This window comes from Crotalus tigris, unplaced genomic scaffold (assembly GCF_016545835.1).
Source record: "Crotalus tigris isolate CLP2741 ecotype Arizona unplaced genomic scaffold, ASM1654583v1 scf7180000017725.2566008, whole genome shotgun sequence".
Taxonomy (NCBI): domain Eukaryota; kingdom Metazoa; phylum Chordata; class Lepidosauria; order Squamata; family Viperidae; genus Crotalus; species Crotalus tigris.
Window position 1 is genome coordinate 40,472 of NW_024096593.1, and position 24,828 is coordinate 65,299.

Sequence of the window (24,828 nt, forward strand, 5' to 3'; positions counted from 1 at the left end):
TTGAGAGGCCCGTCTTCCGTGAGCATATCTGATTTCAAAGCCAATCAAATTAGTGATCACTAGTGCTTATGTTCACTAATACTTCTTCCTCCTACTATTTTTCCTACAACAAACAACCGTATGAAGTGAGTTGGCTGGAAAGAGCTGGCCCAAAGTCAGCCAGTCAGCTTTCCTGCCTAAGGTAGGATTATAATTCAGAGTTTCCTGGTTTATAGCCTGGCACTTTAACCACTGGCAAACTGGCTCTTAGTGTCATCGAATACCATACGTGTAGGATGATTTCAGATTCTAAACATACATTATTATTATTTTTAGTCTACTGGTGTATTTTTAACTCAAAATTGGCTACTGTCTTAAAATCACTGAAGGAACTTCATGGGGATTTGAACCTGGATCTTCCCAATTTTAGAACATCAAAGTAGCCCAGCCTTCATTACCCAATGTATTCAAAATGTGTACAACTAAATCAGGGGTCCCCAACCCCCGGTCTGTAGACTGGTATCGGGCTGCAGCATGCCAATAACCGGTCCGCACAAACAAACAAATCCCTATCTGTGGGATGCAGGCAGCACACAAAACCATGCACTCTCTGGTCCATGGAAAAACCTTTCTCCACAGAACCGGTCCCTGTTGCCCAAAAGATTGGGGACCTCTGAACTAAATGATGAAATTCCTGTAAGTCCTAGCTACCATAACCTAAGGTAAGAGACTTTGAGATGCTCAGGAATTATGATAATCATCAAAACCAACTGGAAAATACAATTGCTCATTCTTGCTTTCATGATTCAACTACACATGGTAGGCAACCTATGGACATCTGTAAATGAAGTATCACATTATTGGTAAACAGAAGAGGTAATTTTTTTGTAAGTGGAATTCTGAACATAGATTGGACATGAGAAATTATAGAAATCAAGGCAGAAAATGAACCAGATATTTATACAACAAACATAAAAAGGGATGGATGGATTTTTTTCAGTGTCATACCCAAGGAAATGGCATTTCCTAGTAGCTCTGAAATAATATTTAATAAATTTAATGCCAGTTATAGCTAAAATACTTCACTTTTGGATACAGGGTGCCTATTACAGAAAAAACTTATATATATAAATATATAAATCATTCTGGGAATATCTGCTTTCCTGGCTGAAATTAAATATATGGGATGTTTCTCAAAAATGCCAGTATACTTTTCTGCTTACCAAGGATGGGTAAACATACATTAACTCAATCATAAGGAAAAACCCTTATGATTGATTGATTTAAATCTTGATTTAAATAGAAACAAAAAAATATTTTTAAATCACACCACTTGTACTGTAATCATCGCTTTTTAAATGCAAAAAGCCAATGTTTTATAAATCAACATTAATGAAAATTACTTATTTGCTAAATTTCATTTGTTTGGATCACAATGTGTGCAATTCTTTTCCCCCAAGTATTCATATTCCAAGATAAGATTTCATCCAATCCAATTTAATATATTGGATTTAATTCTACAAAAAATTGTCCCATAACAAATGCATTAATAGAAACACTTTCATATATGTTTGTTTAAAAATTTCAGAATGCAACTGTTTAGAATGCTATTGATCCAATTTGCCTTCAAATATTAGTCTTTTTATTTTACTTTTAAGAGCATTTTCTCCAAATGGAAAATATCAGCATGTATACATGTACAGATTATGATTTCCAAAGCAAGATATTTTTAACCAGCTGCTATCAGTAGTTTACCTGAACAATAGAAAAATAAAAAAAATATGTCCTCAGTTTTCACATGAATATTGTGCCAGATCTGGCACAAGCAAACCATTTTCCTGTTATTGTTTCAACAGGGTTATGTCCATGGAGTCATAAGGATTTGCTAGAAGAAACATTTACTTATCAAATAGTAGTAGTCTTCAGATTAATATGTTACAATTCATTTAAATTTGAGATAAAACAATAGTGGTTGGAGTGAAGTTGCAGCTTATGATCCAAAGCACAATGATTTGTCACTTAGTTACTTAACTCCCTGCTGCATATCTCCCAAGTCACTCTCTAAGGCAGGGGTAGGCAACCTTGGCTCTTTTATGACTCGTGGACTTCAACTCCCAGCCAGCATGGCTGGCTCAGGAATTCTGGGAGTTGAAGTCCACGAGTCATAAAAGAGCCAAGGTTGCCTACCCCTGCTCTAAGGTCTCAAACAATTACTGACATCATTTGCATTTCAATGTGTACCATCAGGCGGGAAGGCAGAGAAACAACATAATAGGAAATGGAAACATGGCAAATGATGGTCTGGATTTGAATCAAAAAAGATTTTATGTTACAGGACAGAAGCTTATTCATTGGAAAGGAACTAAGATTAGCTAGGCTTCTAGCTTGCTTTTTAGCAGAGATATATGTTACCGAACCGAGATCTTGCTGATCTTTAAATGTAAACTACATTCAAATCAGTGGAAGATCATCTTAGGCTTCCAATTCTATATGCATTTATTTGGGAATCACATGCAGATGAATATGTTGAAACATTGGCACACAAAGTAAGAACTATTTTCAAATAAAATAAAATCACTTAATTCCCTATTCGTGTGTATTATATTTTAATTTTAATCATACCCTTATTCCAAACAGGTTCTAGTGTACTAAATTATCTTTCATTTATTTATTTATTATTTGCACACAACAATCCAAAACCACCCAGCTGGCATTCATGCCTAAATTATTACAAATAAGGCTGGATACAGAGAAAGTAACTTGCCTCTGATTACCTGGTGACCTTTATTGCCAAGTGGGGATCTAAACCTGGATACCTCCTCTACCCTACTTAAAACAACATAAACTATAATTGTCACTAAATCTCTTACCATATGCTAGTGTGGGCTGATGGGAATTGAAGTCTAACACATCTAAAAAGAATCAGGTTTTCTACTCCTACATTAGTTCACCAACAATCCACTCCAATCCACTTCAGGTATGTTAGATTACAGTCCCAAGTAAATGCATCAAGGAAGACTATATTAACTCACTCTCCCAGTCTTTTCCCTGGTCTCAGAAATTCTTTGATTGGGCTATGCAGGACAAACATGAAGAAGACTGGCAGAACAATCCATGAACACCAACTAGCAGTCAGATGATATGATGAAAATACTTTAATTTCACAACATATGGACAGATTTAACCATAGTTTCAACTGGGAAAATGTGACCATCCTTGACTAAACCAAGTCCCAAAATGTCAGGGAATTTCTAGAAGCCTGGCACTCTGACAAATCAGTCATCAATAGATGCATAGACATTAACAACATCTATAGACTATACAAAAGAGACTTATCACCCAGCCCCAAAAGGAACAAAAAGACCCAAACACCTCACCACTAGCAATCAGCACCCAGATTAGTATAGATTAACTCCAAGGTTAACATCAGACCAACGATCAAGTAAACAAGAAACTGCCAAAGAAAACAACAGCAAACAGTTCAATCAAAGAATCTCTAAGTCTAAGACCACCCACACCCACACTGAAAGGCAAACCACTAGAATATAAACTGACAGTACTCTTTACTAGCACTGGTGATGTTACCTAGTTTCGGTAATGAAATGTCTGCAAGAAAACAAGCTCAGAGAGCACCAAGGCACCCTCTAATTTATTGGTAAGTTTGTTCATCAAATTAGAAATATGTAGTTAGGCAGAGGTTTATGAGATTCATAATCTGGGTGTTTCAGGAAAAACTAATATAGGTGCTAAAATTGGGTGGGAATTCTTTTAAAAGTATGTTTTAAAAAAAGACTAACTAAAGCAACTTCAAGTGAATTGCTGACTAAGTAATGGGATATGTCCATGAAATTTTCTTTGCATGATTTGGTATTCTCTTCCTCTGGCATATTTCCTTGGGATGTTTATAGCCTGCAACCTTGGAATCTCTGTAGTCTCAAATGCAAGCTCTAACCAAGTCTGACTCTGCTTAGCTTCTTGAGATTAGCCAAGGTGAGCTAAATGTTGCAATAAAAAGCACAACTGCACAGTATTTGAGTGTGGGTGAGGGAGGAAACAACCAGAAGCAACCAGTATGGCTGCACCAAATGCTTAAGAAAAAAAATCTAAGTACAAAGATTACAAAGAGTACATATAGGTAGCATGGACTTGAAGCGATGGTGTAAAGAAAGCTAAAGCTCTAAATGAGATGAGGCTAGTGAAAGATTCAGAGAACAAAAAGGATTATAACTATGGTTAGGCATTAGCTATTTATTTTAAGTGAGTTTATTAAGTTTAAGCATCAAACTGTATTTCAATGAATCCAGAAGTGAACAAAAATTGAGACATCTGAGCAAGGTACAAAGTTTAAAATGATTTCTCTCTGCAACTCTGAATGTGTTCTGGTATCTGTAATTGTTTATAAATTCAAAATAAACTAATATTGCAGGTGAAAAAAATTAGAATAACAGCTTCCATATATTTCCTGTGGCCAGCTAAGAATTTTTCTTCTTATTCATTTTTTTTCATTTCCTTACAGAATGCTTCTCAAAAAATAATCTTAAGATTCTACATTCTTGCCTAAACTTTTGCATGTAACTGTATCTTAAACTTTTATATCTGGAAAATAGATGATCCACCAGACAACTAGCAGAAGAAAAATGTTGCCTTCTTCAGAAAAAAATAAAGGGAGGGAGGAACTATAAGCCAGTCAATTGATATTGGTAACTGGGAAAAATGAACAGTAGATCAAACAATTAATAGGTAATCTGATAATAACCAGAAAGTACCATGAATTTGTTAAATTTTGCTAGACTAACATCTATTTTTAATTGGGTACCTTCCTTACAATGGGAGGTACAGGAATGACTTAGTCACAATGTATTTTGATTTCAGCAAAGTATTTCATGAAATATTCCATAATTACCCTATGAATAATTTATATAACTAATTTTAGTTGCTATTCCCTTCATTTTTCTTAAAGGATCCTTAAATGTAGCATATTTATTATTTCTTTCCTAATGATCCCTAGATGGAATTTGCCTTTTTCACAATTATCACCAAATGAACTATTTACACACCAGGCTACAGATGAGCTGCTCACATGACAGTATCAGCCCAAATCTCATTACTGACTAGACAACATGTGACTTGTTGGGTCATTGTTTCAGAGATATTTCCTTACCAGATTCCTCAATTTGAAAGATTGAAATATCGTGTACAGTTTTGACTGCTACACTTAAGGATGTTATAAGAAAAATGAAGGGAATAGCAACTAAAATGTTTGAAAGTTAAAATAATTCTGTATTAAAATGTTTGTGCTATGGACTTTTCAGCTAAAAGTTAAATTAGGATTACATGATAGTTATACAAATCATTGTCTTCAACAATGGCAAAATTTCTAATATACTTGAAACGTTGTTAAAAATTCAGGGATATTTTCAGAAAAGTATCTGTCTTGAAAGTAGCCCAATCAGCTGAACTGAATAGCACAGTCGGACAACATGGACTAACCACAGAAAGCTTTATGGCATTTTGTATTATGACAGAAAACGCTTTATGATAATTTTTGTTTTAAAATGTTTTATATTTTTTTCAATTCTACAGCAGTCATAGTTCTCAGATTTTGGATGGATTTTGTAAATTATCACATTTGAGTTACCTTACTTGAAAAGGTTTTGCCATATGATGCACCATTTTGTTCAATTAGAGGGTACAGACATGACAGTTTAGAAGTATATAGATGTATTTTGAAACCAGTTGGATCCATTTCTGTTTCTGGGTTCATATCTTGCACAAAATAGCTGTTTATTGAATAAACCACAAATAGCTACGTTCAAAAAGCATATTATGCATAGTGAAGTAAACCACCTTATGATTTAATGTGTACATGGAAGCCACTATATGTAAAAACAGATTTTGCTCTAGCATGCTTCATTTTATACTCACTTATATTAAATTATAGATGCTATTTATTTTGCTCTTTCATTTATTTTGGAGCTATTGAAACCTCCATTTGTGTTTTTCACACATTGTGCAGTTCTTGACCTAGGCAAATTTGACTCTCCCAGTTCCACATATTCTGAATACAGCTAGCTTCAAACTACACCAGGACATTTCTCTTTGCTGCTGCTATTTACCTGACACACAGACCAATGGCAGCTGATTACAATTTCTGAGAATTTGCCTTTTGCATCATACTGTCAACTTTTAATAAGATTTCTAAGGGAAAATAATGTGTAATATTTTGTGTGTGTGTTTGTTTGAGATGTATGCCACCAGCATAAAAACAACTTGGGGCAGCATATGATTACACAAAACACCAAAAGTAATCCATTAGAAAGTATAATAAAACATATACAGTTCTACAAATTCCACCAAGGCAATTCACAAATTAAGATAATCACATGAGAGAAGAACATGGGTCTTCCTAATTAAATAGCTGGAGGAAAGCGGGGTCTTTAAGACTTCCTTATAAAAGGAAAGCAGAGTCAGAGCCATGCAGATTTCAGGGGAAATGGCATTCCATAGGGCAGGCCCACCAACAGAGAATAGATATTTCTTTATTGTCATAAGATGACATTGCTTAAAGACAGATCCTGGAACCTGTCAACTCTATATTATGGATGAGAAAGTGATGATTGGAGACAGACAGACCTCCAAATAATGAAGCCATATGCTGTAAAAGGCTTTAGAAGTGATAACAAGCACCTTGAATTGTACTCCCAAACCCACTAGCAGTCAGTGTAACTAAGTAAATGTGTTATGTAGATCTATTAAGGTGCTGTCATAAGTACTTGTGCTGCTACATTTTGCACCAGTTTTAACCTCTGATTTGTCTTCAAGGCAGCCCTATCCACAGTGTGTGGCAGAAACCCAGATGAGGTAACCAAGGCATAAATGACTACGTAGATCTTCTGATCCAGGAAAGGGCACAAACTGGCATGCAAGAAAAAGTTTTTTTCTCTTTATTTTATTTTATTTTTAACCAACAAAACAAAACAAAACAAAGCAAAACATAACACACATACACACACAGTATATACTCCTCCCCCTTTTTTTTAAATAGCGATTGTACAGTCTCTCTGAGTCATAGCTCTTCATACAGGTGTTGTGAGTCTAGGAGATCCTCATATTATGTACTAGGTCTGTCTGAGAGTGGAATCCAAATTCACAACCATTCAGTCTTAATAGGTTTACCATTCCGGGCCACTCAACCTCCTCCCACTGTAGCACAACTTTAATAGCATCACTTAGACAAATAAGGATTAACATTTAACTGGATATCATCAATATACTGTTGATTCCAAATTTCATATTGACAAATGACCATATCCAGTGACCTCATGTAGTTGTTATGATCATGAGTGAGAAGAGCCTTTATATACAAGGACTGGACTTCTCCTTTAATTAACATTCAACACTGAACACCGAAAATCATTTCAACACAATGCTTCCCACTTCCAGCCCCTAAGCTGGTCCAGAAGGATATCAATTAAAAGCTGCCAAGAAACAAAGAACCAGGATGAGTGTGTCACTGCCATTTCAATCCCACCACAAGTATCGTTTTTGCACAAACCACTTTTATTGTGCAAGGAAATGTATGGCACTCTTGGGCAATACCCTAGAATCCCACTCAGATCAGTTTTAAAAATCCTAACAGCAACATCTATATTACACAAAGTACAATTGGGAGATTGGAAATAAGAGAGAACACATGCAGTAAAGCGTTGAACTATTTAGTTATCTCCAGGCTATCTCATTTTCTGGCAGATGTTTCATTACACAGGCTAGGTAATACCATCAGTGAGGGGTTTGCTAACTGTTTACATATAGTAGCTTGCCCTGCTACTATTGGTAATGATGTGACTTCCTGTTTGATGGTTCCTTGATTAAGTAATTTCTTTCCCCTGATTGTTTTATGTAGTGTGGTTTCCTGCTTACCTGTGTGTTGGCTGCTGACGGACATACATTCTAAGTTGTTTGCTTCCTTTCTAGATTACTGATTGAATCTTTTAAAAGATATATAAATAAGATTTAACTCTATGTTTCTATTGATGGCTCATTTGTCTGAATGCCAATCTTCCAGGAAGCATTTTTTAATTCAGACTATCTTCACATATCGCACTAAGGCAAGCTATAGTTTTGTTTTAAGCAACTGGGTTGTAAACTATGAATTACAATTTAGCACAATGTAGAAATGCAGGAAAAGATGGAGTTGATAAGAAAATAAGACTTCACAGAGGGAGGACCTACGCAGGTCCTAAATTCTGTAGGGCTTTGATGGAGATAATCAGATTGTGAAACTGAACAGCAACAGGTCAGCAATCTCTACAGTTGATGCAAAAGTCAAGTGACATTCTTTTTAAAATGGCTTAGTCAGAAATTTCAGAACAGTTAAAGTAGTCTTCGCTAAACTGAGTCGTCCCAAGTATCTTAATAGGACCATAGTCGTAAGAATTCTGGGATGTGGAATCTATATATCTGGAGGGTATCCAAATAATAACTAATTCCAGTTTCTGCTCACTTTTCAAACGCTAAATGTACTGCAATTACTTGGTCTTGATGCAACTTAAGATCATACAAACAAACAATTTTCTACAACAACCATAATTGGCATAGAATTCTCAACTAGATTGAAAACATTCCCAGCTACTTGTTCCTGTTACTGCTTCATTTCCACCTTTACCAACATACAGATTCAGGAAACAGCTGTTTCATATATTTGGACTTTACTACCACATACTTGGTTATTATTGGTCCTGAACATCAAATGCAAATTACCATGACTATACATAAAACAGAAAGGAAGAAAAGGATTTGTGCTTCAGTTATAGTACACTGTAAATGTCTGCTTTTCCTTTCATTTAGAAAATATTGTAGTGAGATACACATCAGTAGATTATTTATTTAAATATATATTACTACCAAGAATTCATAGTTTGTAAGCCAAATATTATTACAGCACTTTAAAATGGCTCCCAAAGCTTGAGTTCCCTCAACTAATCTTTCCTATGTTACTCTGATAGTTCAACTTTCAGGTTTTAGCTTATTCCAAGACCAAGGAACATAAAAATATCTGTGGTTTTGTATCTCCACAACTGCAAGTTAATAATGCGGATGCTTTAAGATAGGGCACAATATATATGCATCAGATCTGCCAATTCTTTAAACTAGACATATACTTTAAAAATCTAAACATTGAACCCAATTATATTTCTAATTTGATCTTATTCACACTAAAATATAGAGCTACTTTAGGGAGAAATTTTAAATTTCTAAGTACATGAAAAACTCTGTAAAGAAGTAAATCCAAAAACTTTAAGCGGGTTGAATGAGAGTATCAAAAGTAAGGAGAGAAAAAATGCAGAATTTGTACTAGGATTTGCTGACTTTCGGGGGTTATGACAATAACAAAGTACCATAAAATGGTTATAGCCAAAAATAGAACAGGCAGCCTTGAGAATATTCCAAGTAATCAAGCTTTTTTTGTAAGTGTGCCACAGCCTGAGCTGGTCACACTGCTATTTTTCCCCAGATAGTATCAAGTAACTTAGAGATTGCACAGAGGTACCAAGATACTTTCAGTTTAAAGATATGCTTGATATTAAGGTGACCAACTGTCCTCCTTTTGGGAGGACAGTCCTCCTTTTTTAAGTTTTGTCCTCTCTCAAAAAGTGTCCTCCTAGATGTCCTCCTTTTCCATATTTGAAGACTAGATGTCCTCCTTTTTCATATTTGAAGACTAATCTGCAGGGCTTTTTTTTACTCATAGAATGCTCAGAAGGCGTTTCGGGACTTTTTGATGGTTTTTTTCAACTTTTGCATGAGCTGTGCTACTCCCCCTATTGGCTTTCGAAAGCCAATAGGAATTGCTGCTGAGTGCGCCAAAACATCTGGGCAGCAAACTTTGCAGGAACTTTGCACCCCTCACTGCTACCCAACTACACCATCTCCTACTTAGTTCCGAAGATAGACTGGAGAGATAAGTTTCTCTTGACCTTCTCTGTTCGGTTCTACACGGGGATGCACAAGGTAGGTGGTGGTGCTGGGGGGGCGGCTGGGGCGGTGGCTGCAGGGCCGGAGCTGGCGTGGCTGGTGCTTTGCGAGCCACGGGGCTGGCTCTACGGGGATGCGCAGAGTGGGGACGGTGGTGCTGGGGGCAGCTGGGGGGGTGGCTGCAGGGCCGGAGCCGGTGTGGCTGGTGCTTTGCGAGCCACGGGGCCAGCTCTCCATGGCAGGGCAGCGGTGCTGGTGGGGCGGCTGTGGGCGGGGGTGCAGCGGGCAGTTGACCTTCCATGGGCCACGCCAGCTGGTGGTCTATGCAGTGCTGACCTGCGCTGCCACCACCTCACCCTGCGCACCTACATGGCTGTCCTGGAGCGCCTGGCCCGCAACAACTGCCTCTGCCACCCACCCCGTGCAGTACTCATTTAAATAATAATTAATAGACATGTAAGCATAATTACAATATAAAATTTTATTGTTACAAATGTTTTTATTATGCATTTATCATATTATAGCGTATTCTGTATTATTGTTGCAATAAATACAATGTTTCTTTTATTTACGATATTTTTTTCTTCAATTTATTTGTGTCCTCCTTTTCATTGTAAAAAAGCTGGTCACCTTATTGATATCATGTGCATATATAATAGCAGAATTCACACTTCCACATCTCCTGTCATTCAAAAGCTATGTATAGTCAACAGTTTATTTCTATCAGGCAACCCCAGTAAACAATATAGCATTTCCTCCCAGATAACATAACAGTTAACATAACATTGCAATTAGATCCCAGTCACATTCACTTCCTTAAAATGATTTACTTCCTTAAAACAAGGAATGCTTTTCTTTGATTGTACAAGTAAGAACGCTCAATCAGTGATTCCAGAGTAATATCCAAAACCACATTACCCATTTTCTACAGCCTTCAAATCTCCCTCTCACTATGATCCTAAAAACTGTTAACAAGCTGGCTTCCGGTTCTGGGTCGTGGTGCCGCGGTCATGCAAAGAGACTTGTCTCTTCGCCGTCTGAGTTTCCTCCACCAGCAGACCCCTTGATCGGTCGAAAAGTCGCCCTGGAGGGGCGACTACCACTGAGGAGGCCCCCTGTTTGACTGGAGAAGGGGGGCGGCATCTTCTGCAGTCCAGGTAAGTTCCTTTGGGCCGACGGAGTAAAGATCAGTCAGTAAAATGGCCGATCACTCAGCTGCACCAACTGCAAGCCACAAGAACATCTAAACAAAATAGAACCACCGTGGAAGATTTGGTGAGACCTTTCCTTGCCTCTATTTTTCCTATTTACTCCTATGAAAAGCTTTTTTTTGGAACTATTTCCCTACTTTGTTAAAGGGGCGTTGTTGATGGGGGGAAGCCTTGGAACAAAAGAAAAATTAAGTTCTACTTTTTTAATGGCTGATATTATTTCTGGACATTTGGGGGTCCCAAAATCCTGATAGAGAGACTTAATATGTTAGCTATTTGGAGAATATTTTTTCCCTATTTTTTACTATTTTTATAATTAAAGAAAAGAGGGAAAGAGGAAAAGAGGAAAGAAAAGAAATTATTTTTACTGGGAGTTTGGAAAGACTGAATAACTTTGGATAACCCTCTGGGGACATCTTGTGGTAAAATTGCCATCTGCAATTGTTATTTTCTTTTCTTGGACTTTGAGTCTGACTCTGACCTTCAAATTATCACAAAAAGGAAAAGATAAAGAAGCTGTACAGCTGGGTGGAGGTGGACATTGACTGATTGCTATTAAATATAGCCTCCACCAAAAGAATAATGGCTCTAAACACTAATGAAATGGAGGAACCCTGCCTAGACTTTAATTATAAGTATATATTGGATAAAATTCTTGAAAATACTGAGCTAATAGTTGCCTATACAAGAGAGATTATTTCTCAATGATAAATTAAAACACAAGGCCTAAGCGAACACTTTGCAGGCCAAGAAACAGTAGAAGGGATATACACCCAAGAGACCTGTTCTCAACTTTGCTTACAACTTACTGAGATGGAGGAATTAAATTCACATCTGGATTATCAATCTACATTAGAAAAAACCTTGGATGCTAATGAACAAACGATTTTTAGCACAGAAACTAAGGATGTTATCCCAGAAGGACAAGCCGATGTGCAGAATTCAATTGACTTTTTGACAGATAAAAAATCAACAGAAGAAGAACTAAACAACACTAAAGAGGATTATATATCATTTTATATACAATCTATTCAGACTTTGGAGGATTCAAAAATGATTGCAATTAAACTATACATAACTTCAAAAAGGATGGGGGTTGAGGTCCAATTATGAGCTATTGAGAATCGCCACAATTTTGTTACTAGCTTATTAAAATGGACAATGGGAGAATTTCATTTGGTTTATGTATTCTGGCCAGAGAAGAAGGGAGACTTATTTGTGGATCTAGAGGCTTTATTATGGAAACCTATTTGAAATAGAAAGAAGGCTAGAATATGATATAAATATAGAATTTAAGATTATAGTTATGGGTTGCAAAGGTTTCATAGAGATTTATTTATTTATTTATGAGACTTATATACCGCTTTAAGTGCAAGCACTCTCTAAGCGGTGTACACCAGTAAGCAATGTATATATATATATATTTACATTGCCCCCAACAATCTGGGTCCTCATTTTACCTACCCCGGAAGAATGGAAGGCTGAGTCCACCTTGAGCTGGTGAGATTTGAACCACTGACCTGCTGAACACAGTCAGCTAAAGTGGGCTGCAGTACTGCACTCTAACTGCTGCGCCACCTCGGCTCAGATGCGGACTGATTTGGATTTGGACTTTTAAGAGGTGTTATTAGGATAAGATTTAGAACTTAGTATTGAAATATAGTAAGAATATATTCTTTGGAATAATAGATCTTTCTTCTTTTCTCTTTTTTCCTCTTGGTTTGTTTCTGTCTTTCTTTTTTACTATTTTTTCTATTTTTTGTGTTTTTTTATTATTAGGCATGATAATTAAATTGTGGAGGTATAATGAGAAAAAGATTGTAATAATGGAAGAGATGGAATTAATAAATGAAGAATTATTGAAGAGGAAACAGAATATGGTTAAGAATTGTTAAGAATGTAATGATGGAAATAATATGTTTAAATAAGAGAAGTTAGGGACATCCAAATGATAAATAATATGTCTGTTTAACGCTAAGTTGGATATGGTATTTGGAAATTAATAATAGATGAAAACAGGACTTTGATTTATATAAGTAATGGGTTGTAGATAATCTTTATTGATTAATGGAATTTTTACTTAGGAACGTATTAATGAATGAATTTTATCCAGAAATGTTATTAATTTGACTATATTCTGTTAATTGATAGAGAGGGAAATTTTAAGGAGTATTATGTGAGCTGTATATTTATGATGTTATTGTATTCAATTGATTACCCTATCTCCACGCAGGCTCTTAAGCTTCTGGGTGCAAAAATGGAAAAACCAATAAAATTGTTTTTTTTTAAAAAAAAACAAAAACTGTTAACAAGCTTACTTGCCATTTTGAGTTTTATTTATTGCAATATTAAGCTGCCTCAATTTTCAAATATTGGCAGTTTGCATTGTTGTCCAATACAACCAGAATAAAAAAAGCTATTAATCAAAGTCAATCAAAATCTCAGTATTCTTACACTCAAAACACCAGCGTCTTCATCTTAATTATCAGGAAAACAACACAATTGAACATAAAAATATTTGTTCCCAAAGTCTCTGTGGAAATGCACCATTTTAACAACCTTTAAAAAACAGAACAGAGAACAATTGTTTCCCAGTTTCATTTGTCCTATCTTAAATTATCCCAACTCTGCTGAATCTTATTGGGCAGACAGATACTATCTGTAGAGACAGTCTTGAAAGTTTCCCATTCCAAAGCTATATAGAGCTTTATAATGAGCACTCTGAATTACACATGGAAGTAACAGCAGCCAACACAACTGCTGTAACAGTGGCATAATATGGCAATACAAGTAGTATTCAACTTATGACCACAGTTGGAACTGGAACATTTGTGGCTAAGAGATGCAGTGAATCCGATATTGTCAGGTGAATCCAGCTTGTCCCATTGACTTTGTTTGTCAGAAGCCCCCTGTCGCAAATGACAATCATATGCCCCTGGGACTCTACAACTGTCGTATATATATGCCAGTTGCCAAGCACTTGAAATTTGATCACATGACCATGGAGGCACTACAGCAGTCATAAGTACAAGAAGCAATTGCAAGTCATTTTTTTTCAGTACCATCATAAATTCATGCAGTTGTTAAACAAATGGTCGTAAGTCAAGTACTATCTGTAGTGGTTTTCAGGTGACTTTCAAGAGAAGTGCCACTTAGAGTAAATCATAATAATTCAAATGTGAGGTGATTATTGTTAGTATTGTATAATCTGCTAACGGGAAACCCATGAACATTGTAGTATAAATTCTACAAACAGTATATCAGAGTTAAAAATTGAAGAATATCTCCCCACAAAACCAGCCATCCTGTATTGAATAGCATATCTCTTACGTGCTTGGCACACAGTTAGCAGAAACAATGTGCTGCAGAAAACATTTATATCTGAATGTGGGAAAGGCAAAGTTTACATTCTTGCTTATTTAACATCTCTCAATATAAATTATCATTAACTCTTATTATTATAATAAATTCAATGAAAACAGACCATGCATTCCTTCTGCAAGGACCCAGATGCCACTTCAGTTTTCCAATGCTCTTTGCATTGTTTTATCATTGCAAGTAAACTATGTAAGGAACCCAAGTGTTCAGGGTGACTTGTAGCCAAAAAAAGCATCGCAACATGACTTGGTAAATGACTTAATGTTCTTGCATCACATTACAAACAAACTAGCGTACACTTGATGAAGTGTAAACTAACATGAGTTGATTTGAGGTACCTGGCATTAACCTACCGGTAAATGCTTGCAAAAAATGGTAAGTGTTATGTTTGGTGTTATGTTTGGTGTTCTGTGAGGCATCAACCAGGCAGCAGGTGAACAAACAACTCTTTATTAAAGGTTTAAACAGAAGCCTGGATAGCTGAAGCTCCACCCCTATTTATACACTCAGCAATAGGATTCAAGTATTAGTTCCCACTTTAACACAAGATTATTAGCATGTAGACAGCACGTCTGGCTCTTAACTGACAGTATCTTATGGCCGTTTTTTCAACAATTCCAAGTAATTCACCTCAATACATTACAGTATGTGTCTAGGCCTGTGATAGTGAATCTTTTAGAGACTGAGTGCCCAAACTGCAACCCAAAATCCACATGCATTGTCAAGTGCTGGGTGGGTGTGGCCCATTGGCTGGGTGTGGCCAATTAGGTGGGCATGGCTGCAGTGGTAACGACAGACTGGGTGGGACTAAAAAGTTCAATCAATCAATTCCAACTTTGCAAGATCTTTTTTTTTCCACAAGAAGTTGAAATTGACTGATTGAACCTTTTTTTTTTTTTTGCACATGGCGGCGGAGGCCTAAAGCAAAAAGGTTTTATAAAACCCAGCTGAAGGCCTAGGACTGGGGCAACAGCGCGCGTGCCCACAGAGAGGGCTCTGAGTGCTGCCTCTGGCACCCGTGCCATAGGTTCACCACCACTGATCTAGGCTAAAACAAAATGTAACAGACGGCAATATTTTACTGATGCTGTTTATACATGTTGTTAAAACAGATATCAAAAGTAGAAAGCAATTAGTATTTAACCTATTTTATTGAAGTTCCACAACTTCTTACTCCAGGAGATATGCAACATTGGGATACTAAATTAATAATAAACATTCCCTGGAAATAAAACTATTGTAATTATTAGTTTTATGTTCCATTATTGTGTACAGGAACTCAAGGAAGTATACAGTACATAATGCTCCCCCTATTTTTTCTCACAGTAATCCTGACAGAGTGTGATGGCCCAAAATCATCCAATGAATTACTATGGCTGAGGGTAGACTAGAGCCTAGAGGTTAAAAATAATTTAACTACCACACTGATTCTCTTTCTCTGTTCTTATACCCATTAATTCTATGCATATTATAGAAGCTGAAAAGAGAGAAATAAGGAGAGATTAAAAGAAGACCCCAAATTTTGCATCTGAATCTTCCTTTTCAGCAAAGCACAGTGACATGCAACATAAACAATTATTTCAGGCCAGAAATACAGACTGATATTGTAAGAACATAAAAATCTTTCCTTTCCATTATGAAAAATAGACGATCCAAGCATAACTGGATTTCTAGGAACATGTTCCAGACACTCTCAACTACCTATAACTAGGGAGGAGGACCATCTCTTCTCAAAATGGATGTCAAAATGGGATAGTAATAGTAGTAAAGTTGGAAGGGACCTTGGAGGTCATCTAGTCCAACCCCCTGCTCGGGCAGGAAACCCTACGCTATTTCGGACAAATGGCTGTCCAGTCTCTTCTTAAAAACTTCCAGTGTTGGAGCATTTACTGCTTCTGGAGGCAAGCTGTTCCACTGATTAATTGTTCTCACTGTCAGGAAGTTTCTCCTTAGTTCTAGGTTGCTTCTCTCCTTGATGAGTTTCCACCCGTTGCTTCTTGTCCTGCCAGTTACAGATCCCCGATTTATCAAAAGAATGCATTCAATACCTTCTAACCAAACAAAATGTTCACTACGAGCCCCAACAGACCTTTGCACTTTTCTGGGCTGCAGAGCATATTGCCAAACAAAACGGACTACAACATTGAACCAGTTTCAATTGTCTAAAAAAAAAAAATCTATGAAACTTATATGATCCTCTGAGTGTTGCTGCAGATTGGTGCGTGTATCTGTCTGTTTATCTAAATCTCAGGAAACTTAGGTAGAGAACTTAGTAGGCAGAAGGAAATGATCCACTGACATCCGGGTATGGATGCTCACCACACTACCTCTGCCTATATTACTAAGGCTTCTGAGAACCAGACATTACCATAATTCTTTCTTCTCCTGCATTACCAAAAGACATTCTATGCCCATAATGAAATGAAAAAATGGGAGGTTATATCATCTCTAATAATCATACAAATATTTTCATTTAAATAACTGAAAAGATTCAATATCTTACATGACATAACAAAAGCATGTTAATATTTGTAAATGCTAAGAAATAGCTTTAAAACAAGATTACTTTAATATTGGCTTCTTTATATTATTCTTTTTTAAAGGCTTGTAACAACTGGACCATACTTGTAGCTATTATTACAATAGTCTTTTACCAATGTCAGTGTTTAACTGAATCCTTACTAATTAATTAGTACTTTCAAGCTAATATTGTAAAAAAATTGTAAAAATCAGTGTGGTGCAAATTTACCTCTTTTCTCTTTCATTCTTTGTCTATGTTTTATTTTTGTGAATAAAAGGTTTATGAGACTTCAATCACCTTAAGCTTTCTAGCAACATTCAATGGCAAATAGCTACTACTTGACAAAGCATCGAGAAAATTACTAAAAGCTGCTCTGTATGCTTAATCTGCAGAGGGTAGTTCAGCATCTTGAGCCATCCCTTCTAAGAAAACCCTCTTCCCACAATATTAGGTAGGTTTGTGATTATCCTGTGAACCACAAACTCAGCTGGGAAACTATGTCATTCCAAAAGATGTTATTAACTAGGGTCCATATCCTCCTCTTCCCCTTCGCTGCAAGAGTACAGATGGTCAAACTAACCCTGTGCCATGGATAATGAGGTAATAACTCTGCTCAGGCTCAGCCCCTCTGCTTCCTCTGGCCATTGATCTGCCAGATATCAGAAACAAAATTTTCCTCTGTCAGTTAGAGAATCAAATTGGAAAGCAAATTGATTAAAAGGAAGACAATTGTGCTATTTTTAATCAATAAAGATAGTGTATTTAAGTTGGTATATATCAAATCATCAAACTCTCCTAATTTTCAGGTATCTATGTATGTATACACAGACACACAAGCCCAGGAAATAAGTCACTGTTTGTTTATTTATACATCTATTTATAGATTGCTAGCTTTCAGAAAGACTCTAGGCAGTTGACTAGTTACCACTCAACTCATATTACATAGGAGTCATTTAAACAACAAAAATATGCTTCTGAACAGGAAAATAATTACATTTAAAAAACTAGTAAACAGACAAACAGCAGCATACTTGAGAAAAGAGGATTCTGGAAGGAAGGCTAAAATCTGACTAGGTTAAGTCCTGAATGCTCCCTGAGAAACGATCAGGTGGTCCAAGGAAGAAAACTGACATAAGAGACACTTGAGGATGCTCTCTCTGCATTAGCAATACTATTATTACTGGCAGAAGCTTGAAAGGACACTCATGACTATTAGCTAGACACAGTGAGAAAAAGACATGGGGCTCAATATTATAGCACATGCACATCTGTTATTCATTTTTATTGGCTTTCTCAAAGCAATTATTTGATTATCATTCCTTTCTAATCAGTAGGCTCAAGAACAGAGATAATTTTTGCAAGTCTCTTACTTTACCTGTTATAATAGATTATCTTGTCAAACTTTTTCTCAGGTAACAACTTTTCTCTTTTTTAGGGTGTTTTTTGATTAGTGTATTTCATTGTGAGAATGTGGGAGAGGCATTTATCCAGAACAGGACATAAACATTTAAAAAGCAATGCACTATACAGTTAAATAAATAATTTTACTCAGATCCTTAGCCTAGACAAATATGCCCAACCTTTTCTGGATTTCTGCATTAATAAGCTTTTGATCTCACCATAAGTTAAAAGAGTTCAGGGCTTCAATCGTATGGTCACAGTTTAAATCATGACTATTTCTTTTACTTTCCCCAGAATGGGTCTGCCAGGGACCACGCTGCAAAATGTAATTCCAAAATTTATGTTAATTGCCTTAAATGTATCTTAAAATTCAACATGTTTAATATTATTTTTAAATAATGTATTTAATAATTTGCCCTTTCTCTTACACAGTTTTTTTAAAAGTAGTAATTAAAGCTTTCCCATAGGGAAATTACAGTTTGAGATGGAAGTGTTAAATGAAAAGTAAGTAATAGTCAATAATTATTAATTAATAATGTGATAGTCAAAGAAGACATCAGATTTCTGTCATTTGTCCTCATGCATAAAACAACTCAATATTTGAGATTTTAAGACTGACTCATTTTTGGGCTTCCGGTGGATCTGCGCGTGCGATGGCGGCTACTTTGTAGCCGTCCTCCTGGGTAAGTGTTTGAATCGCTATGAACAGCGGACATCAGCTGTTCAGCGGTTCAAAAAACCCCTCCCGGACAAAGGGGGGGGTAGAGAGGTGTCTGAATAGTGGTAGAGCCTCTTATGCACCCCCAAAGTTTTTTTTGGGGGGGGTGAAAAGAGTGCTCCCACGGAGTTCAGACTGTCTCCGCTTCCCAGCTGCTTTTGTCCCTAGGGACAAAACAAGCCGCTGCAACCACCTCCGCGATTAAAGTTAACTGGTGAGTTTTTTTTAGAAGCGGACAGAGCTGAGTAGAGGATTTAGTTTTTGCTTTCTTTGATTTTATTTGGATTTTAAGTTCAAAGATTTATTTTTACTTTTTTATTCCCTCTTTTTATTTTTTTGCCTTTGTTGAAAGGGAAAGTAAAATGGCGATCGGCAAGCCTTTCGGTGTTTTTTTTTTCGGAAGGTAGAATGGCGACCGGTAGGCTTTTTGGGGTTTCTTTTTTCCCTTTCCCTTTTCCTTTTTTTTGTTTTTTTTTTTAATGATTGGAATGGAGTGTTAGTATTATTATTTTTGTACTTTTTTGGTTTGTTTTTTGTACTTTTTGTATTTTTAAAAAAATGGAATGGATTTTTTCTATTTAATTATTCTTTTTTCTTTCTCTCTTTTCTTTTTTTTGAACTCCTTTTTTTATTATAATGATCTCCTCTTGAAGGATTTTTTTTTTTGATTTTATGGAGTTAACTTCTTTTTTTCCTTTGTTTAATTTTTGCAATTTCTAAGAAGGAGTAAAGATTTTTTTAAGATGGCTCCAAAGCATCCAGTAATCCCTACAGCTTCTAAAGTGGCTTCTTCTTCGGTGTCATCGTCAGCGCAACAACCTAAATTAATAGCCTCATCTTCTTCTTTGCCACAGTCAACAATGGTGAAGGATTTGCAAGATATGATGGGAGATGTTATACTTCAAATTAGGGGAGAAATGAAAGAGATTCTAGAGGAAAACAATAAGACTTTGAGGCAAGAGATAGTTTTGGCTTTAAAAGGAGTTGCCTCTGTTCTTGAAAAGTTGAATTCTCGCGTAGAAGAAGTAGTAGAAAAAGTGGAATTGATGGAGGAAAAAATTGAAAGTATGGAAAAAGAGATGAAAAATTTTCAAGATGAGATTCTTATGCTTCAATATAAACAAATGGAATATGCTTTAAGAATCAGAGGTTTGAGTGAGTCTGTGCAAGGAGATCTGAGAGAGATGGTTGCAAAGGACTTTGCTGTGATTTTGAATAGAGAAAAAGAGGAAATACTTAGTGAAATTGAACAGACATTTAGAGTTAACTCTGTGGTGGCAGAGCAAAAGAATTTGCCAAGAGATGTGGTAATTTACTTTGGGAAAAGATCCCTGCGCAATGAAATTATACAAGCTTTTTATAAGAAGAGGTTTCAAATTGCTTCACAAAATGTTATAATTTTAAAAGAGATCCCATCTAAAATTTTAAGAAGAAGAAAGGAGTTTGCTTTTTTAGCAGACGAACTTAAAAAGAGACAAATTTTGTTTAGATGGGATGTTCCGACTGGAATGGTGGTGAATTACCTGGGGATACGTTATAGTCTTAATACTGTTTCTAAAGCAAAAAACTTTTATACTTCGGTCCTGGGGGTATGCTCATCGCCACCTATCACGTTTAAAGCTTTGGAAGATAAAAAGGCAGAATTGCAATCTGAAGTGCTTACACTTATGAAAATTGGGAAACTTCAGTTTGAGGGGCCTCAACAAGTAGAGATGGAGGAGCAGAAGACAACCGGTGTAACATACAATTGTAAAGAAAAGGACCAACAGAAGAAGGTCAAGGAAGTTTCACAAGTATTGGTTCCTGAATCTGCGGGAGAAGTAGGATTTATAAACTTTTTGGAGCAACCTTTAAGGGCAGAATTGCAGTGTGAAGAGCCTATATTAATTAAAAATGGGAAATTTCAGTTTGAGGGGCCTCAACAAGTCGAGATGAAAGAGCAGAGGACAACTTGTGCAACATATAAATGTAAAGAGAAAGACCAACAGAAGAAGGAGGTTAAGGAAGCCTCACAAGTATTGATTCCTGAGTTTGTGGGAGAACCAGGACTTACAAATTTTTCGGAGCTACCTTTAAGGGCAGATTTTAAAGTACTTCTTTCGAGATTTATGGACAAGAGAGACTGATAAGGATTGTGTTTACAGTGGATGGAACTGGCTATTGGAGAGAAGATTATGGAGATCGAATGAAAATTTTAGATAAGAAGTTTAAGTTTAAGTACTTAGTTTAAGTATTTAGAAGACTATTGAGATTGCGGGAGAATTAAGATTTACAAACTTTTTGGAATTACCTTTAAGAGGTTTATGGATAAGAGAAGGAATGTGTTTACTGTGGAGGAATTTGTTATTGGTAAAGATTTAAACAGGTATAAGGGAATTTTAATGTTTTAAGTTATGTTTATGGGATCTACTATTATTATTATTTTTAAGAGAAGCTAATTTGTTTAATTAAACGTATTTAGATTTGTTTAGGATTTATATGTTTTTTAAGTTTTTTCTTTTCTTGATAGGAGAGAAGATTATGGAGATTGAATGAAAATTTTAGATAAGAAGTTTAAATATAAGTATTTAGTTTAACTATTCAAAAGAGTATCCAGTCTTAATGGTATAATGAATGTTTATATGCTTATTTTTGTGCTCTAGAGTAAAGAAAGAGGGAGATTAGATCTTATATTGTAGGTATGGATATTTAAAGAAAGTAATGTTTAAATTTGTGTTTTGGGGATTCTATATAGAATGATGGATAATAATATAAGTACAATACTAGAAAATGTTTAAAGTATATTATAATGTGTGTTTAATGTTTGCAACTATTATGTTTTAGAGAAGATAATTTGTTTAATTTAAGGTATTTAGATTTGTTTAGGATTTATATGTGTTTTAAGTTTTTTTCTATTTTTTATTTTCTTTGAAAATTTTAATTAAGCCTGTACTCAGCTCTGGGAAGGTTGAGGGAGGGTATGGGAGGTTTGGGGAAGATGGGGGAGGGTATGGGAGGATGGGGGTTTGGGGAAGGGATTTGTTTTGTAAAATTTAAAAACTTTCAATAAAAAAAAAGACTGACTCATTTTTATTATCACTGCATTTCTTGATAAAAAAATTCAACCAAGAACATTGATTTGTTATCAGTTAGCTCAGACATGTCAAACTCACGACGTCAAGTGATATTGCACAACGTATCGGAACGGTTTTGCCATTACCGGCAATGGAGTGGGCACGGCTTCCAGATGATGGCAGTTTGACACCCCTGATTAGCTGATTCTTACAACTCAGTTTATAACAACTGAGGATCTCCATAACATTTTGTTTCAACAGAACTGAATCTTGAAATAATTGTGCAATAACAAAACTTGTCCTCTTTGCTTAGTCTTCCTATCCTTGACCTTCCAGGTATATTGGGACTACAATCCTAGAACTGGTCAAATTAGTCAGGAATTCTAAGATTCAATTCTCAATAGATGAGGAGAAACTCACATAACTTTAAGCAGAAAATGTTGGAAAACGTTGGCCTCTGTGTCTTGGAAATAAAAAGACAGTTTATATTCAGCTTTTGTCTTGGTCAGATTAAGCATGAAATATAGAATGAGAACAATCATCTTTAGGCTGTTCCAAGGTAGAATGTGTAATTATTACAAAGCACTTTATGGTTGAAAAAGATTAACACTAAAGAATAGCCATTATTGCTTTAACCTATGTTTTATTTTTAAATTTTAACTAAGGTAAGCTTTATGTAGACCTTTCAGAATGTCTTTTTCTCTATATCTCTTAGTCCTTTTCCTCCATCATTTTAATGGAATGTCTGTAAATTTTAACTATCAGATAATGTTGGTCAGAACTACAAGACAGAGCTGCTATAAACCTTTGAGGTTCTGTGAGTTGATAAGAGTTTGTTATCTGGAACATATTTTTCCTCTGCTATTCTCCATATAATAATGTCATCTCAACTTCTCTGAAGTCTTAAATAATTACACAAATTCACAACGCACTTCTTAGCAGATTCTCCCCTTCTCAAGAAAATATATGAAAATATGCATATACCTAAAAAGCTATTTATAAAATGTTCTTTTGTTTTAAAACAGCTCTGCCAAAAGAGACTAGTTTTTTCCCACCTGATCCTACAAATACTGCTGGCAATTTTTTCCCCCAATGCCTCTAACATATTTTCACTTAGCACCAGTTTGATGTATAAGATCTGACAGCCAGGCAGTTATAGGCCACCTGCATCACTGTTGCCATGACAACACTGAAAGACAATCCATGATCCCATGCCCTGGTCACACGTTTCAATACAGCTTATCTGTCCACAGCCACTGAGTCTAATGGAAGAGAGTAATTACAATCTTCCATTCATTGTCAAAATTCTTGCCATATAATTCTTTTCAAAATTATTTTATTCCTCTCAGATGGCTGCTTTATACACCAAAAAGGAAAAAAAAAACCTGAAGGAAATTTCGGGAGTGGAAGCAGGATACAAGCACACTTTTCCTTTGCTACAGCAAAGCGCTGTGCACAAGCAGAACAAATCAGCCAGTAAAAAGGATAAATCATGCCTTTGCCTTTTCACCCATTCACATTCATACATCATCCCTGGCTGTTTGTTCAACTTCAGAAGGAAACAGTCCTTCAGAAGAACTTCTCCATGACACAATGAGAGTACAGGGTCAAAATCCTGTATCCTCATTAGCAAGGAATCTAGATAACTGAATTCTGATTATGTTGCAAACAAGGATACTTCATTTTAAAACTCTATTTTGTATATTATTTGAATGTAAAGATTTAGGTTCAATTCTCCAGTTAACCATAAATACTTGATGGCTGGTTCACACAATATACATAACCAGAACTCTTAAAAATTTAGTGGTTTTTTTTCTTATACTATTTATGATTGATTGGTTTTCACCATTCTTTGTTCACTTGTGGCTTAGTGTCTTGACTGAATGAACCCTTTTACTCTGCTATTCTAAACCTATTCTAGAAAGTGGGTTAATTCAGTAACAAAGTGAAAAACGTTATGCAAACCCCACCTTTCAGCAACTTTGAAACAGTCACTGGATTGAATTGTGTCAACAGACCTGAAAGGAATCCCTTCATCACACTTTTGTTATTATTATTTTCTTTCAAAATTTAAGATATGAAGATTGGCCACTTCAAATCTACAAGCATAATTTATGGTTGTCATAAGATAAAAACACAGAGAAAGCCAGGGTGGAGTTATGATTATGAAGGTTACAGGGAAAATAGAAGTGAGCAAGGAAAATGGAACATCTTATAATGGCTGTTCACATGTCACCAAACAATATTCTAGCATTGTTTCTACATCAGCTATTGTCTCCCAGCATAAGTAACCATAAAGGTCTGCTAGAAAGAGAAGATTATAAAAAGATGAATAATTATAACTTGGCTAGGGCTTGAAGCTATTTATAATATAGGTAGAATCAGATCTATACCCAGGACCAGATCCTAGTTTCTGCCTTCTAAATATGCCCTAGCTTTGAAGCTACCTGTAATAGCATATTTCTAATTGTAAACAATGGCTTTATCTAATATTATAGAATTTATGGTATTGATGAACAGATAAAGTTGTCTCTGAATTTAATTTCTATTAATTGAAAAATAGTAAATACTGCAGCATCAGATATCAGAATG

At 35.8% G+C, this 24,828-nt stretch overlaps 1 protein-coding gene across 1 annotated transcript in view; it reads right to left on the reverse strand.

Moving 5' to 3' along the window:
- Positions 1–10,521: 10,521 nt before the first annotated feature.
- Positions 10,522–24,828, reverse strand: part of LOC120306186 (mastermind-like protein 3) — a 41,076-nt gene continuing 26,769 nt past the window's right edge. The window contains exon 2 of the mRNA XM_039338906.1: positions 10,522–11,197. Coding sequence (XP_039194840.1) covers positions 11,162–11,197 — 36 coding nt within the window. The 3' untranslated portion in view covers positions 10,522–11,161. The remainder of the gene's footprint in view (positions 11,198–24,828) is intronic.